Source organism: Glandiceps talaboti, chromosome 23 (assembly GCF_964340395.1).
Source record: "Glandiceps talaboti chromosome 23, keGlaTala1.1, whole genome shotgun sequence".
Lineage (NCBI taxonomy): Eukaryota > Metazoa > Hemichordata > Enteropneusta > Spengelidae > Glandiceps > Glandiceps talaboti.
In genome coordinates this window covers 10557381-10576387 of record NC_135571.1, presented here as the reverse complement: position 1 = coordinate 10576387, position 19007 = coordinate 10557381, and the positions used below count along the sequence as shown (strand labels likewise).

General features: G+C 36.0%; 1 protein-coding gene across 1 annotated transcript; it reads left to right on the top strand.

Annotated features, from left to right (window-relative positions):
* Nucleotides 1–1096: 1096 nt before the first annotated feature.
* Nucleotides 1097–18611, top strand: LOC144452620 (solute carrier family 28 member 3-like). The gene is made up of 11 exons (XM_078143743.1): nt 1097–1267; nt 6231–6425; nt 7252–7535; nt 9791–9932; nt 11210–11413; nt 12838–12999; nt 14053–14315; nt 15638–15806; nt 16044–16202; nt 16541–16721; nt 17281–18611. The coding sequence occupies exons 1-11, from the start codon at nt 1151–1153 to the stop codon at nt 17370–17372; spliced, it is 1968 nt and encodes a 655-aa protein (XP_077999869.1). The 5' UTR covers nt 1097–1150; the 3' UTR covers nt 17373–18611.
* The last annotated feature ends 396 nt before the right edge of the window (nt 18612–19007 follow it).

Sequence of the window (19007 nt, the reverse complement as noted above, 5' to 3'; positions counted from 1 at the left end):
TCAACTGTACTGCTAAGTTATTATAAGGTTACATGTCTGTAATTCAATGGCCCCAACACACACCCAACGCAAGCTACGTGGCAATTAAAAAAATTGCTTTCCACAAACATGACTTTTAAATTCTTGACAACGTACTTGAGACTTTTTAATTAATGCCCCCCCCCCTTACTTAACTGACAAAGTCTAACTTTCTCTTTAAGTTCGAAAACAACATAATGACATGGTTCATCAACTCTTAGTCGTGTAAAACTGGACGGTTTAAAATCAGTTACGCTCCAATTATCCGACCCAATTTTTCCATGTCGACTTAAAACAGTTTATGCAATTAGAGAAAAATCAGCTAAATCAGAATTGCGAAGAACAAATACAAAAATGTTGTCATGGTTACACTCGATCCTACCTAGTTCTAAAATCTTGTAATAAGAACGACACAAAATCAATCAAACCAATTTACGGTGTGGGGGGGGGGGGGGGCTACTAACAAAGATTCTATAACTTTCGATTTTTCTTGGGTTTTCTAACTCTTTTGTAACTGTTTATAGGAAATGTAGGGGCAATATGTGGACGTCTTTGTACATATACAGGCAACATTAACTTGGAGTATAGTCAAGATTTAGCTGTTTACTACTACACTAGTCTGAGAACAATTGACTCGGTTAAGTTTTCGTACTTGTATAACGTTGTTTTTTTTAAGTCGGTTGCCATGCCAACCATTGAATACTTTCAACATCATTGATTTGTATATACATTTCAAGTACATAATATCATGGATGTATTATATCAATAATAGATCCATGATAATATGCGCACCCTAAGGTACTCGAAAACATAGTCAAGTTCCCCCCCCCCCCAAACAGTAGATTCGTCCGGAGAACAATTGGCATAGTGCATGTAAGTTTTTTTTTAAAAGTTTGCTGTCAGTAAATCGAATACAGCACATTAACCTTTGACCTGCAGGTAGGGGAATGTCACTTTCCTTTGTTATTCTTGTACCGTGCCCCAAATAAGGAAATAAACTCAGGTCACTTATTCATATGTAAATTTGTCGGTATTGTGTACTTTTAAATCATACCACCGCTATTTGTATGCATTGTTGATCAGCTATAAGGTGACTGATATTCCGTTGGGTTTATGATTTCTCTGCCAAGACATGGCCCACAACGGACGAGATGATCAACAGATGGTTCGCCGATCCCAGTATGGGAGTACAGCAGGAATCTCCAACCCAGCTCTTGCCATTGCCCCAGATGGGATAGAATTATCACCCGTAAGTTTTACTTTTAGTTCCTCTCAGTGCAAGTTATTTTAGTCATGTATATTGCCTTCGTGTTGTTTATTTTATTCATCGGGCCAGTCCCATACTAATCCTAACAAGATAACTAGATTTCGAATTTTTGGAGAAACTTTCATTAATTACTCACTTATGGAAGAGAAGTAATTATAAGTACTAGAGGAGTGGAAGTAAAGATACGTAGGCGTTCGTTCTTATAGTGGTCTGAGGTCCGCTCAATCAATTGCCTGTCTCACTATGACCTTCAGATAAAGTGATTTTAACAAACCCTTTCATGCATTTTTCAGAGTCTGGCACCTAGTGGCTAGTTGTTTATATATACAGCTCGCGTATATATTTAGAGGCCATACAACGGTTATATTACGGAGTAACTGTCGGTTTTATATTTGTAAAAGCACATCACTGTGAAATAGTTCAAAATCTACCCTATATTAGCGGTATACCTAGCTGCAATTGTAGCGTTTGATGTGGTTTTGAGGGCCTTTTCGTCTGTTTTTGTGCTGTTTTTCGTTCCGACGTTTAACCTGCTGCAGCATTCATCAAACGCTACAATTCCTCTAACGCAAACGCAAATAGACGATACCACGTTGTAAACGTGAGCGAGGTGTCAGCGTACCCCGTACTGCCCGTTTCAAAATGCTGCATGCCTTGCTACATTTGCCGATTTTGACGGAATTGGGGTACCTCTGAACACTTCTTGGGTCTTGAAGGCTACGTAATTAATGTTGGCAGATGCTTCGACCACTATTTTCTTTACTGAGAGGTCTGAGCCAGATGTACATGTGACATTTAAATTTCTGCCATTGTGACCTTGAACTTCACCTTCACCTTCAAGGTGCATTAATTTTGGTCATCCTTTAGAAATCTGAATACAAGAAAGTTTGAGCTGAATTCCACTTTAAGTTAAACTTTCATAATCTTAAGAATAACTGGAGTATTCCATAGCATGGCAGTCATATTATTTTCCCTTGATGAACAATGTACCTTGTACTTTAGTCTTTAATTTATAGTGTTTTAAACACTTTTATAGTTTTTCTCAGTTTTTAATTATTGTTTGAATATAATTAATAGTGAAACATTTTGCGTTCTTCGACAAGACAATACAGTAAATTAAAATCTACTTTATTCAGATATGTAGACTGTTCGATTAATCTATTCTATGAAACATACCTATCAATTACATCATTTGTATACTGGACTGTGTATTATACTTTTTAAAAACAAACAATCTCAATTACTAACTTATTATTTACTTGGTCTAAAAAAGTTTGACATCCCGTGTTAGCACAAAGAAACACTGTCAAAGATTTCCGTCACTGAGAAAACAATAGTCATAGATATGTGCTCACTTTTTGTCAGTTCTTTGTTACCATGAAAATGAAAGTAAAGAAGTGCAGTACTAAGCGCTAGCGATGAAGTGCTCTTTATTTTGGAGAATGGTAAATGCGCATGCGCTTTGCGGTAACTCCCTAGCTTCATAGAGAAAAAGTTTAGTTTGGACGCCATGCTCCATGTTTGGACTAATGTTTTCCATGTACGCGTAAAGGATGATAGCAATTCTCGATTGAAAAGAAAATTTCGCTTAAAAGTTGGAGCAGAATCAACTACAAATGTTTCTGGAGTGAATTCAAACTGATGGCCGCAAAACGTGGACGGTAAAATGTTGTCTGCGCGAAAATCGGTACAATTTGAGAAGCAATTGACGTGTGGCATCTATAGCATCTCAACCACTAACTTTTGAAATTGAAACAAACTCCTTGGAATGATTGAAGGTATACCGGCGTATATATGAGGCTTGTAAAGTTACATTTTGGCTTACTTGCTCAGGGGTTAGAGCGCTTTCATGTCTGAGATGACGACTTCGATTGCAACGGTACATCTCTTGAAATAGGCAAATATTCTGTGACAGGCAGACAGACAGCATAGCAATCAACGCGACCACATGAATTCGCCTCATGGATGGATGAGCTTTCCAAACTTTCAAGTTACCGGATGAAGTCCTCGACTGAAGAGACATTCAGAATGCTTTTGTTTGAAATCTGCTGTCCTGAAACCATGTAATGGCACAGGGATTCTTGTGTTCTGCAGAAAATGTAATTCCTAGATTTATTTTCATGGAAATTATCTGTGTTATTCAGCGGCATGAATGAAGGAGTCGATCGTTGCAGTTATTCAACACCAGTATTACAGTTTACACCCCCATGGATTACACCACTGTTTACAACTCGGTCTCATCTTCAAGTTTATGTGCTAATTGTGAACATTTTCTTAGAATTACACATGCAGGAATATATTAAAGGAAATATCATCTTAGTTATGGTGTCAGTTCCATTGACAGTACCGTGCACTATTTGTCAAACTTTGTGCGTCAAACTTTGTAGAAAGCTAAAGGAAGGTACGTGTGTACAAATATAAGTTGTTTGTAATGTTATATATATGTATATATATATATATATATATATATATATATATATATATATATATATATATATAAATTCTAGAAATATAAGTCAAATACACATTTTATGAACAAATATAATTTTTGAATTATATAATATTATTTAATTAATCTTTAATTAGTTAATTAATTATATAATATTATTTAATTATGTCATTACTTATCTTTTTATCAGTAACACTGTAAGCAGTTCTAGAGATGTAAGCAATTAAATTACACTCGGCCAACTGAACACTAGGCAAACAGGTTTTTCTGTCTCGCAGAGTTAGCAGATGAATGTATAGTCATGTACAGTGAATCTATCATGTTGTGGCGTGATTATTTGACGTTTGAAAGCCTACTCAAGGAGTGTTATTAATTCCCATTTGAATATCATCCACCATGTCTTGGGTAATACAGGTTGTGGTCTGGGCTAGTAGACCTTGTTAGCATAAAGGCTGTTTGTGTATAACTGAGGATGGTCTCATTTTATTCAGATATGGGCACACTTTATAAATACATTGCATACAAATATTACTACAGAAAACAATAAACAAATTCACTCTTTTTAGTATATGGTGATAGAGATTACCGAGGCAACCTGCATGTATATCTTTTTCTTCAAAGCTCACAACAACTAGAAAAGGTTGTTCTAAATTGTTGGTGGTTCAAAGACTGACAACTGTTTTCTGACCTGGGCGTTCATCATTCATCATTATTCAGTTGTCCAGGTTGGGTCTTTTATGTGTAATCACTCCACCTGAACAGGTCAGGACCGGACAGGAGTAGGTCCTAATAACATGTGTGTTTGTGAATGGTTTCATTCAATCTGAGTGAATTTATGCTGTCATAACACACCCATAGTCTGTCCTCTCTTCAAACAACTATGCATGACGTCATCTAGGCATACAACATAACAGAATACATGACAAATACACTCCTGGAAAAACCAGGAATTTTATCCAACTCTCATTCTGTCAGCAATATACCCCAATTGGGATATTTATCCCGATCAGGATAACTTTTGTATCTCGAACGGGATAAATGAACTTTGAACTCTCTAGTGCGTGTAACCATAAGATGACAGTCACATGAAAATTAGTATGTATGTACACTTTCTACTTTCAAAGACCTACAAAAAAGCTAGGGATCGCATCGGACATACGTTGCCCAGATCAAGTTTTCAGTACATTTAGTCTGAAATAATATTATACATTTATTCCAACTGGGATAAATCAATGATACCTTTCAGTAATTTAAGTCAAAGATCGTTTATCCTGATTGCAATAAATATGGAAAGTACATTCGTTGCATAGTTTTGATCCCACATTGGGATAATTATCCGATTGGAAGATATTCCTGACTATCAGAGAGCCCTGGAAATGGTAATATGTGTAGATAATTAGCCCAAAAAGTTCAAAATTTATTCTTGTTTGCCAAGTAAAGTAACTATGACAACAATGTAGGTCAAAGGTAACTATGACAACAAGGTAGGTCAAAGGTTGTTGGTAAGATGAACTGTGACCCTGAAAAGTGTCAGACTTGTAAATGAATAATGATCCAATCAGAGACGTACACTTTTTATTCAAATATTAAATTCTTTTAAATTAATAAACTCATCTAACCATCTATTTGTATAATACAAACTCATCTGTGTAGGTTACTTTATCAACATAGTCATTCCAACTTCAGAAACACTACATGCAATAGGGAACTTGCAATCCAGACTGAGCATGCTCAGATGCAAAGGACTATGGGATTATCTGAGGTTATCGTAATACCTAATCTGGAACTACCGATGAAATAAACATCCCACAATGGTCAGGGTGACTATGGATTGACCATTTGTGGTTACAAACAATATAACAATATTGTTCATAATACTATTTGATCAGCATTTATTATCACATTTCCCATGATGCAACATTCAACATGGCGGGTTTGCAAGTTCCCTGTTGATATTTAGTGAAAGAAAAACTGACGCTTTCATCCCCACCTGTGGACTTACTCACCAATATGATGTTCACAGGTGTGTAGACGAAAGCTTCAGTTTTGCTTTCACTAGCTATCAATCAATTGTGTGTAGCATCTCAAAAGTAGAAATGTCTTTCTTGATGTGTATTTGTGACTTGAAGACAATATTAATAACATCTTGCATAGTGGATAGATTTATATATTATATACATGTTCCCTAAGATTGATGGAAAAAGTGACATCAACCATTCTTTTCGTTAGCCTAATAAACTTCAATCACCAGCAGAGATGGCTTAACATGTTGCAATCAGTTGAACAACATCTTCATATCCAACAAAAGAAAACAAAAATTAATTTTTTTCAAAATTTCAAAAAAAAAAATTAAATCATGGAAAATCTATGAATCCTTAAAGCTTAATACAGCAAAAAGTAAAGTCAACTTCAGTGAGACATGGTCGGAGTCCCAGTATGTCTTCTTCTAGAATAACTCAGAAGTCCTTTTCATAAGTCATATTGTCTGGTTTTCAGCGTCAAGAGTATGGTATACCTATGGGAGACATGCACAATGCAACAACACCATCAACAAGGAATTCTATGGGAATACAAGCTGATATGCCACCGACGTATTCCAGGAATAGTTCTGCTGTTGACAGTCCACCTCCTGCAGGCGATGAGCCACCAACTCAAGGAGAAGAAGAGGAAAATCCGAATCGAGTTGCACAGGTGAGGCTTCTTTGTAGAGGAGCTTATAGGACAGAAGGGAAGGGAATGGAAGGAAGTGGAGACACAGACAGACAGACAGACAGACAGACAGACAGACAGACAGACAGACAGATGGGGTAAAACAGACAGAAACAGAGACAAACAGATGCAGAAATGACTGATTGACAATGAGTTTCAAGTTTCTATGAAACACCATGTGAGACAGTTTAGATAAAACAAGTTAGATAGTTTGTATATTATGATGAGTGAATTTAATTCTTCATAATATACTAACTAACTCAAGAAACAGGTTTACTGTGAGATACAGATGCAGTCATGTAGGAAAAGGTCTCTGTAATTTGGAGAAAAGAGCACATGTTTTAAAATTCAGTAATCAATACAAGTGTACTGAAGACAGAAATAAGTCTGACTGGACTTTTAGTTTGAGTTGATAGTAGTAATCAATACAAGTGTACTAAAGGTAGAAATAAGTCTAACTGGACTTTTAGTTTGAGTTGATAGTAGTAATCAATACAAGTGTACTAAAGGTAGAAATAAGTCTGACTGGACTTTACCTTTAAGTTGATAGCAGTAATCAATACAAGTGTACTAAAGGTAGAAATAAGTCTGACTGGACTTTTCCTTTAAGTTGATAGCAGTAATCAATACAAGTGTACTAAAGACAGAAATAAGTCTGACTGGACTTTACCTTTAAGTTGATAGCAGTAATCAATACAAGTGTACTAAAGACAGAAATAAGTCTGACTGGACTTTTCCTTTAATCCAAAATGTTTAGTATTGGTATGATATAATGCATCACAGTTCTTTTTTACGTTTTTTTTAACAGTGGGTTCAACATTCTTCTGCGACAGTCCATGTGTACTACGTGGATCACAAGAAACCTATCCATTATAGTTGCTATGGTATTCTCACGTCTTTGTACTTCTCGTATTTCATCTACGCCTGCTACTACGACTTCCAGAAAGCTACCGCTCTTGTTGTCATGACAGCACTTGTATTGCTGTACCTCCTGTACATGCTGGTCCGAGATTATTTTGGGGAAACAATTTCAGAAAACTGTTTAACACCTATGATGGAGGCTATTGACCGAAAATGGTACATTCTTAAATGGTGAGTATACACAACAACCTTTTACATATCGTCATGGTTACCAAGCCTCACTGCTGTTGGCTCACTTCATGACCAAGTGTATGAGTATGTGTATATCACTAGTGTGAGGAGGAACATGGCCGCTGTTGAGATCTGTTACAGTTTCTGATAGCATGAAAATGATTCCAAATATTCATTTTCATCAATATATATAAAATTATGATTTTTTTTCTTTATTTCTTTATTTCTTTTTCTTTCTTTCTTTATTTTTCTTTCTTTCTTTCTTTCTTTCTTTCTTTCTTTCTTTCTTTCTTTCTTTATTCATTTATTTATTGCTTGAATCAGGCTTGAGGCCAATAAAGACAAGTATAAAAAGTAATGATAAAATAATCATTAGAAAAATAAATATCTCTCCAATGCCTGCAATGGAGAGAATCACAGTACATACATAAATAAATATTGCTACTGTGTGTCACGCTCTTAACAAAATTGTGAACACTTTTCTGGACAAGTTCACCAAAAGACAAAACTGAATAAGAAACAAACTTTTACCACACCAATTGGACAAATTACAAATCTTCTAAAACAATTACAGTTAGGATAGGTGAAATAGTGTAGTAGTGTTAGTCCTACAAGTCTACAGGTAGGCTATAGTTAGGATAGCTGAAATAACGTAGTAGTGTTAGTCCTTCAAATCTACAGGCAGGCTACAGTTAGGATAGCTGAAATAGTGTAGTAGTGTTAGTCCTTCAAGTCTACAGGTAGGCTACAGGTAGGATAGCTGAAATAGTGTAGTAGTGTTAGTCCTTCAAGACTACAGGTAGACTACAGTTAGGATAGCTGAAATAGTGTAGTAGTGTTAGTCCTTCAAGATGAACAGGTAGGCTACAGTTCAGATAGCTGAAATAGTGTAGTAGTGTTAGTCCTTCAAGTCTACAGGTAGGCTACAGTTAGGATAGCAGAAATAGTGTAGTAATGTTAGTCCTTCAAGACTACAGGTAGGCTACAGTTAGGATAGCTGAAATAGTGTAGTAGTGTTAGTCCTTCAAGTCTACAGGTAGGCTACAGTTAGGATAGCTGAAATAGTGTAGTAGTGTTAGTCCTTCAAGTCTACAGGTAGGCTACAGTTAAGATAGCTGAAATAGTGTAGTAGTGTTAGTCCTTCAAGTCTACAGGTAGGCTACAGTTAAGATAGCTGAAATAACGTAGTAGTGTTAGTCCTTCAAGTCTACAGGTAGGCTACAGTTAAGTTGGCTGAAATAGTGTAGTAGTGTTAGTCCTTCAAGTCTACAGGTAGGCTACAGTTAGGATAGCTGAAGTAGTGTAAGTCCTTCAAGACTACAGGTAGGCTACAGTTAGGATAGCAGAAATAGTGTAGTACTGTAGTGTTTGTCCTTCAAGACTACAGGTAGGCTACAGTTAGGATAGCTGAAATAGTGTAGTAGCATTAGTCCTTCAAGTCTACAGGTAGGCTACAGTTAGGATAGCTGAAATAGTGTAGTAGCATTAGTCCTTCAAATCTACAGGTAGGCTACAGTTAGGATAGCTGAAATAGTGTAGTAGCATTAGTCCTTCAAGTCTACAGGTAGGCTACAGTTTGGATAGTGGAATAGTGTAGTAGTGTTACTCCTTCAAGTCTACAGGTAGGCTACAGTTAGGATAGCTGAAATAGTGTAGTAGCATTAGTCCTTCAAGTCTACAGGTAGGCTACAGTTAGGATAGCTGAAATAGTGTAGTAGTATTAGTCCTTCAAATCTACAGGTAGGCTAGCTGGTCAGTGGTGTACTATGAGTTAAGATAGCTACAATAGTGTATGTAGGACTAAGTCCTTCAAGTCTACAGGTAGGCAAAATGAAATAACACTAACGATAGAATGTCTGCACTTCTGAAAACATTGGTAATTCCCTGTAAATGTTGACAAGCTGTAAACAATTCTTTTCCCAAGTAATTAGCCAATCATGGCCTGTATTCGTATCATGTGACCCAGGGGAATTCAAATCGGTTGAGAATTTGACAGGTAAATAAGGATAAACACGTTCATAACAGATTCATACTAGTTTTAGGGTTTTCTTTACAAACAAACACAAACAAACAAACAACAACAACAACAACAACATAGTCTTCGGGCTTAGTTTTTGGTGTATATTAATTTTAAAATTTACTCGCAATGTTGTACTTACTGAAGCACATTTACCACCACTCACAATTAACTGAACTCAAACTTGGTAGTAACTCATTGAGCCACTATGTGAGCTAATATTTTGTTGTATCTGTAGGATCGTCTACTTCCTGTTGATCGCTGGTTTGATTGTATTTTTGGTGATGTATGGTAAAGATAATCCTGAACAGATGATTTCCGCACTGGGTCTAGTGGTGTTTATTGGGTTCTGTTTTATTTTCTCCAGAGCTCCCATGAAGGTAAGATGAACCAGATGTAAGCCTATATATAATCCGTGAACATTTTTTTGCAGTCTTGACCAACAATTACAACTAAAACATGGAGGGATCACCGAATGACTGTACATATCATATACAGTTTATGTTCCCCAAAAACAATGTAGTTAGATAAGAAATAGGCTTCCCACAGACTAGACCACTCATTACAAATATAAACAAGTACACCACATTCCTGCTGACAAGCAAGCACTTTATGTGCACACACGTATCACTTGTAACTTTGAATCAGTACACTTGTATGTGTCAATTAAAATCTGAGCCTGCAATGTGATGACTTTCAATAGCTTGTTTCTCCAAGGACGATGTGTGGTGCATCTGTGTAGGGGTCGGATGATGTTGTCTATATTTGTATCGAGTGGTCTGTGGGAAGCCTGCTTCTTATCTATCTAAAGTGTTCTTAGGGAACGTAAAATGTGTATGATATATGCACATCTGCAGTCATTCAGTGAGCCCTTAATGTTTTAGTTGTAGCCATGCCAGCTGTAGCTAGCTAACACAGGAAGCACATGCAGACTTAGCTAAGTTATGTTTCCGACAAAAAAACCCCCAAACATACAGACAACAAGAAACATATATCAACACTGACAATTAAAATGATATATATATATATGACACTGAATTACAATACATTCACCGTGCGTAATCACCTTATATGAAATATTGTTCTCGTAGTAGAGGTATTTCTACAATAATTTCACATATAGGAAAACATATTGTAATTCTTGTAGCATAGAAACATTGTTTATATTGACGTAGAATTATTCTGTCGTTCATGTTTGTTAGTGTGTTTATGGTTTCTTGTTGTTTGTTTGTTTGTTTGTTTGTTTGTTTGTTTGTGTTTTTCATAAACTTAACTATAAGCCTGAGCCCCCTGTGCTAATAATTTACCATAAACATGTATGCAAAATTTCATTTTATTTGAACCAACTCTTTTCGACAAAGTGAAACACAAACACAGACAAACACACACATACATACATACATACATACATACGTACGTACGTACGTACGTACGTACGTACATATATACATACATGCATGCATGCATGCATTCATACATACATACATACATATAAATGGTACATGCACATACAGACACAGACATGCACACATACACACACTCACACACTGACACACACACATACACACTCACACACTCACACACAACAAGTGGTGCGCTGGGTCTCAATAGCAGAACATGACATTAACACTCAAATGAATGTTTTGTTTGGCAACAGGTAAAATGGCGTCCAGTTCTGTGGGGTCTCGGTCTCCAATTCATCCTTGGTGTGTTCATTCTTAAAACAAGAGCTGGTTATCAAACATTTAAATGGCTTGGTGACCAAACACAGACATTTTTAGAGTACACCGATGAAGGATCTAAGTTTTTGTTTAGTGGTATGGACCCTGATAGTTATATGGTGCATTTCTTTGCTTTTAAGGTGAGTGTTATATATAGAACATGTAAATATAATTCATCTCTAAACATTTTACTGTTACTATAGTTTTCCAATTGATCAGCAAAAGTTTGTATAATTTTTTTTTTGTATCACTATCTCTCAAGACTCTTCTAATGGAGACAGTTGGTTGAATTGTGCTTTAGTGTGTATAGCCAAAGAGACTAGAACATCTTATCAGTGCAATAAGATCATATCTGCTTATGCAATTAAAATTGTATAGGCAGATACGACCTTACTGCACTGACGCAATGAGAAGTTTCTTGAAATAAATTTCTTAAAGGATCGAAAAGTATACTAAAACTTGATTAAAGTACACAATCGATGTAAAAAACTTATGAGCCTGAGTACGAAATGAGAAGTCTTGTTTGAAAAGGCTTCGAAGTGTACTCAATTGTCGCCGAGAAAAGAAATGCCGTCCACTTTGGGTGACGATTGAGGCAATGAGAACTGAGTATTGGGGTATTATAGGCTCGTGGGCTGTGAGAGTGGGTAGACGAGACCTTACAAGTTTTTATTGCCACGAATGAGAAAGACAGCGAGATTAGCCTAATTGTATTGAGTGACAGGTAAGTATGGGATTGAATGCCTTGACTGAGAAAAGACAGCGAGATTAGCCTAATTGTATCATATAGTCCCTACAGGAGGGTCTATGATTGTATTGAGTGACAGGTAAGTATGGAATTGAATGCCTCAAATGAGAAAAGACCGTGAAATTACTGATATTGAGTGACAGGTTTGTTGAGAATTACAAAAAAAGCACACAAACCAAACCAAAAAAAAATTGTGTCGTCGCGTCGTTTTTAGACAAACTCTCCTGACCTGAAACAAATTTTTTTTTTCTTGGTTTCTTGGCCATACATATACATATGATTATATAATTACTAAAGTGGTTAGTTCTTAATGATAATCTACCAACTTAAGGGATAATTGCAGAATGTCACTCAAGCTCATTAAGCAAACTTCGTTCCTTTAGGGGGTGAGGGGGTCTAGCTGGCATCAATGCGATTGCTGAACTTCATTTTTGCACTTCTAACCAAATTCCGATGGAAAAGTTTCACTCCTTCAATGATAACAGTTTTTGTATTTACTACTGAGATGTTGATAAAATTAATGAATTTTTTTATTTACTTCTAATGTGAGATATGGTGCAGGGTTTCTGGTAGTATTTTAATTGTTCACAATCATATTTTTACATTGCATCAATCATAGTGGTGTAACTACTACAATTTTCATCATAGTTTACATCATATATAAAACATGTTGATGTCTCAGTTTTCAATATTCATTTAAGGGGAGGGGGGAGGGGGTTTAGACCTAAAGGAACGATGTTTGTTTGCTAAGCTTGTGTGACATACTGTGTGATCATCCCTAGCTTATAACTCTTATGTTTTGTGTTCATTTTATAGGTTCTACCAGTCGTTATATTTTTCAGTTGTGTCATATCAATTCTCTATTATTTGGATGTGATGCAATTTGTGATCAGTAAGGTTGCATGGATTATGCAAATTACTATGAAGACGTCAGCAACTGAGTCTTTGAACGCTGCTGGCAACATTTTTATCGGTCAGGTAAGCTTGTTATCTTACTAATCCTTCACTATGCTAATTAGGATTTGTTAGTAGGGAACTTGCAAACCAGACTGAACATGCTCACATGCAAATTAGGACTATGGGATTATATATCTGTAGTTATAATAATCTTTATTTGTCGAAATAAATTCGGTTGGAAATTTGTTGAATGGTCACCGCAAGAGCAGCACCCTAGTGCCCTAGTATTGAAGAAGCAGGAAGAAACTGGAGTACCTGGGGAAAACCTGCGTTGTTCAGCAGGGTAAAACTAAACGTCACCCTTCTTACATACAGACCTGGTTAAATTTTAAATCAAAACCAGATGATACCTGGCAGGTTCGAACCCAGACTGCAGAGGTAAGAGGTGTACGAGCTATAACCGCACGGCCACTGACAACCCATAGTACCTAATGTGAAGCTATTGATAAATCTCCTACCATGGTCATTGTAACCATGACTACGTTATTTGTGGTTACAAACAATGTAGCAAGATTGTTAACAATACTGATTGATTCATATTTATCATCATTTTTCCCATGATGCATCATTCATCCCAAACTTTTTACCATATGTATGAGTATTTGGTATTTATTTTGGATTTTTAAATTTATAAAACAATTTTATCATGGCTTCCTACTAGAAAAATCAATGTAAAACAACATAGACTATGTCTGTGTTTGTAACAGAATACATTGCAAAAAGCTAAAAGAATGTATAAAAAGTTTGTTATTGTACGTACAATAACAAAGATTTTACACATTTTATTAATCTTTTGTAATTTAGTGAGTTACAAACAAGGACTTGGCATATATTGTTTCACATTGATTTTTCAAGTAGGAAGCCATGATCATTCTGGCAAACCAGAGTTATTATTTCTACCACTACATTTCGAAATAAATGGTGAGAACGTTGCCGTAAAACAGGCCATGGTTTGCGACAATGGCCATGATAGAATTGTTTTATAAATTAAAAATCCAAATAAATACTAAATCGTCATCCATATGACCACTTTAAAACTAGGGTTCATAATTTCTGAGTTTTCTCACTTTACAGACTGAGGCGCCATTATTGATAAAACCTTTCCTGGCAGACATGACAAAATCAGAACTCCATGCAGTCATGACCGGTGGATTTGCAACAATAGCTGGTAGCGTACTTGGTGCTTACATTGCGTATGGTATCAGTTCATCACATCTTATCTCAGCATCAGTTATGTCAGCACCGGCAGCTCTCGCAATCTCCAAATTATTCTATCCAGAGATTGAGCACTCAAACTACATGAGTCAAGAACAGGTGTTAAAGAAGATGGACATTAAGTAAGCTGTTTTCTGATTGGTTAAGTATATTCAGTAAACTGTTTCAGGAGGAAGATGGTTGCAAAGTCCTCAAGTCTTATATTTTGACAAACAATACACGATCATCACAATGAACTTTTCATTTAAAAAAGAAGTTACAGAAATTTCAGGGGAAAACACAACCATGCGTGTCTTATCACGATAACAACACACTACAATTATAAACTTCCTAAGTATAGTTATCTTATCATTTTACAAGTGTTTGTAGATCATATAGGCATCAGTGAACAAAACATTTAAACAAATCATAAGACAAAGCCAAATTATCTTTGAACAGAAGATGTGAATCATATACCCTGGTCTTTCTACATCACGACAACCCGTGTATGTCACAAGTTTAACAGTGTTTACACGTTCCAAATCGCCATTATTCTGATTTTCGTAATTTATGTTTGAGGATGTATATTATTCCCAAATATTTTTCTTCATTTAGCTGGAAAATACTCGTGATCTAGGGGTTTGTCACTACTCGCTAGAGGGCGCCATTCAATTGGCACTATATCAAAATAAGTTCGCATTCAAAAGTTATGCATACACACCAAATTTCAACATTCTACCCCAAAGTGAACAATCTTCGTGCTTATCCACCTAACTATCTAACAACTTGTAGTGACAAGACCCCTTAGGTCACTCATAGTTTCCTTGGCTGAATGAAGAAAAATAGTGGGGAATAATTAAAATGTTGTTAGTGTTGTTGTTGTCATTGTTAATTACTGTATGAAATAGTTTACTTGTCATCTTAATTTTTACGACTTGAATATCGTTTGTCCTCTATCTAGCACTCTTTTGTTAGCACAAATGGCATAAGTTGTCATAGTCCGGGAGAACATAGACCAATCATATGCTCCCATTTCAGCTATTTTTTACATGTCTGCTGAAATTTGATTGGACGTAATTGTCAGGTGGCTCAACATAAAAGACATTGTATAATTTCATAAACGAAAAGTGGGCCAAGCTAGGCCATTTATTTGGAGAATCGACAAGGTATGAACGTTTTCATCTTTAAACCTAGTAAACATGTACAGCGAGGCACCCATTGGTCATTGAGTCATTGATGGCAGCCAATCAGGTTAACCATTTTGGGTTGCACTAACATATATACAGACATTACAGAAACGAATTCAAGGTTTGATTTATTACATATTGAAATCAGAAAGATTTGATTATTCAATATGTTTCCTTAGGTGTGAGGAAAATTTCTCAGACATTAATTTAGTGCTAAGGACAAAAGGAAAAAATTTGTTACATTCTAATTAAAATATTTTTTCTTCTAAATTTAACAGGAAAGAGAGAAATGTGATAGAGGCAGCATCAAATGGGGCATCTACCGCTGTCTCTTTAGTTGCCAATATTGCTGCCAATCTTATAGCATTTATTGCACTCTTAGCATTTGTCAATGCAGTACTCAGCTGGCTTGGTGGTATGGTGGGCTATCCTGAACTCTCCTTTGAGGTAAGCTAGCTATCTAAAAGTAACTCACAAGTAGTGTCATCATTATTTGGATATTTATATTGTGTACGTGTGTGTGTGCATGTGTGTGTGTGTGTGTGTGTCTGTGTGTGTGTCTGTATGTGTGTATGTGTGTGTGTGTGTGTGTTGTGTGTGTACATACGCACACTAATGTTAACTATATAATACTTACATCTTAATTCATTTACAAAGGAAAGGGATTTGGTTTTTAACTTACAGGTAATTTGTTCATACGTCTTAATGCCTGTGGCATGGTTGATGGGAACACCATGGGAAGATTGTCACATCGTAGCAGAATTGATTGGCATCAAAACATTCCTGAATGAATTCGTTGCATATGCAAAACTTTCAGTCATACTCAAAGAAGGTCGTATATCGGTAAGATTGGTAATTTGTATATGTGTATATAGATATGTGTGTGTGTGTGTGTGTGTGTGTGTGTGTGTGTGTGTGTGTGTGTGTATGTGTGTGTGTATACCTGTGTGTGTGTGTGTATGTGTGTGTGTATGGTATTAAAGTGAAGCATGTGCATAGTTCCTTAATGAGATCTGTGTGGTTGCATCAAACAGAAATTGAACAGTATTTTGAAATCCACTGTATCTCCTCATATATATATATATATATATATATCTATTCGCTTTACATTAATTTAGCACAAATGAAGTCACATTTCCAACCAACTGTTCTATCATTTCCATAAATGTGTTTTACTTCAGAAACGTGGTGAGTTGATTGCCACCTATGCCCTCTGTGGGTTTTCAAATATTAGTGCTTTGGGCATCCAGCTAGGAGGAATTACACCCATGTGTCCTGCAAGGAAAACTGATCTTGCAGAAGTTGCTGTACGTGCTCTTATAGCAGGCTCCATCGCATGTTTTATGACTGCATGTGTTGCAGGTACGTGTTTTTATGTGTGTTGCTGTATAAATGTCTACAATACATTTGACTACATTATGTGTTTTGACAGCACGTGTTACAAGTACTAATTTTATGTTTGCTTTTTTGTTTGTTAGCTTGTTTGTTGCAGTAGTTGCTCCTCAAAGGGTCCCATAGTATGCTTTATGACCATTTGTTGAAGATGCGTATTTGTTAGTTGGGTTTTTTGTTGTAGTATTTGCTCCAATGGGTCCAATAGTACGCTATATGTCCACTTGTTGAAGATGCGCATTTGTTTGTTTGTTTGTTTGTTTGTTTGTTGTAGTATTTACTCCTTCAAATGTCCCATAGTATGCTTTATGACCACATGTATTGAAGATGTGTATTTGTTTGTGTGTTTGTTGTAGTATTTGCTCGTCAATGGGTCCCATAGCATGCTCACATGTGTTGAAGATGTATTTATTTGTTTATTTGTTTGTTTGTTCGTGTGTTTGTTGCCACATGTGTTTTAATAATTTAAATAATTTTCAAGAATCTAAACCCAACTGAATAATACCTATATTTTCTTTATGATTGACAGGTGTACTCTATGAAGATTTTGATTCACCGATATATCCGTCAGATTTGACAACAGTAGCACCAGTATTGAATTTAACAACGCCATCAGTCTAGAAGACAACATCGATAACATTATTTCTGAAGAACGACCTTACACCTGGTCAAAATTGTAAACTGACCAATCAAAAAGTACTAATTAGAGCTGTACCTCCGTTTCATTGCACTGCAAGGATCGTCACACGGGTAAAGAAACATCAACACATTACACCAGTACTAACGGAACGGGACTGGTTGCCAGTACACTACAGAGTTGATTACAAAGTTCTCCTGACCACCTATGAAATATTGCATGGTCTTTCACCGTCTTACTTATCGGACACTATCCGTGAGAAGCCTAATCTACGCACACTTTGGTCATCGGACAAATATTTACTGTTTAAACCCAATTACAGACTTAATTCCTTACCGACTGTGCCTTCTCACTTGCCGCACCACTTCTTCAGAACAAAATACAACTGGAGCTTCGACAGACACCCACAGTTAATGCCTTCAGGAAGAACCTTAAAACATACTTATTCACGAAAATTTTCAATTTCTAACTGTACAGCGCCTCTGAACTTTACTTCATACTGGAAACGGGTACTCTTTAATTGTTGTGATTGATTCATATATGTATTATTTTTCCAAGGATATATTTGACTAATCACTTAGTTCACCTAAGGTACATTAGAACGCCCTCTATGACATTATATATATTTGTTATATAACTCAGAAGAGGCTGTAACCTTAAAGTTTGTATGCAGTACGTAGACAGACAAGAATCGTCATAGTAAAGTTGGTTCCAAATTGAAAATGAAAGTGTTCGTATTCGGTCAATGATTGAACTCGAAACAAACATTTTAGGACTAAAAAAATTGTTTGGTTCTGGTTACCAACCCACCTAGTTTTTCTTGGCTGACCCTAAACTTTTTATTTTAGATATTTGAGAAAAATTAAAATAAAATTGCGAAAATTGTCAAGTTTCGCGAGAAATAGTGGATACAGACATCAACTTAAAAAGACAGTATAAAACTGTTCTTCCAATCTGTAATGGCTGTACATCTGGTGGGAAGAATTCAATAACACAGAAACCATATGGAAAACAACGGAAAACTTAACTACCTGAACTAGACACTCACGCTTAAAAAAAATCAACCTACCCCACCTATTCTAAAATTGAGCGTAATCGGAACCACACAATTTTTTTAGGCCTTTATATGTCAGTAATTATTCTGTCTGAAAATCTTTACAAATGTATAGTATAATGAGTGTTGCCATTCTACAACTGCTGACATCATACCATGGACAAATGGAACCTGTGACAAACAAGGAAAGTAAACAACTGAATTGGATTAATAACACTTGGCACAGCATGTTGGAAGTACAGAGACTTGTATTACATTCCATCATTTGATAAGAACAGTTTTATGGTCACTTTACATAATAGTTCACGTTCACAAACAAATTTCCAGATCCCCTGGCATTTCATATTATGTAAAGAGGCCATAAAACTGTTCTTATCAAATGATGAAATGTAATACAAGTCTCTGCTATTCCAACATGTGCCAAGTGTTATAAATCCATTTGTTTACTTTCCCTGTTTGTAACAGATTCTGTTCTTCCACGGTCTGATGTCGGCATTTGTCTTTCATCATATATTAGTGCAGTTACTTTGTTACGTACTATACATATACACAGGTGTTGTTATCT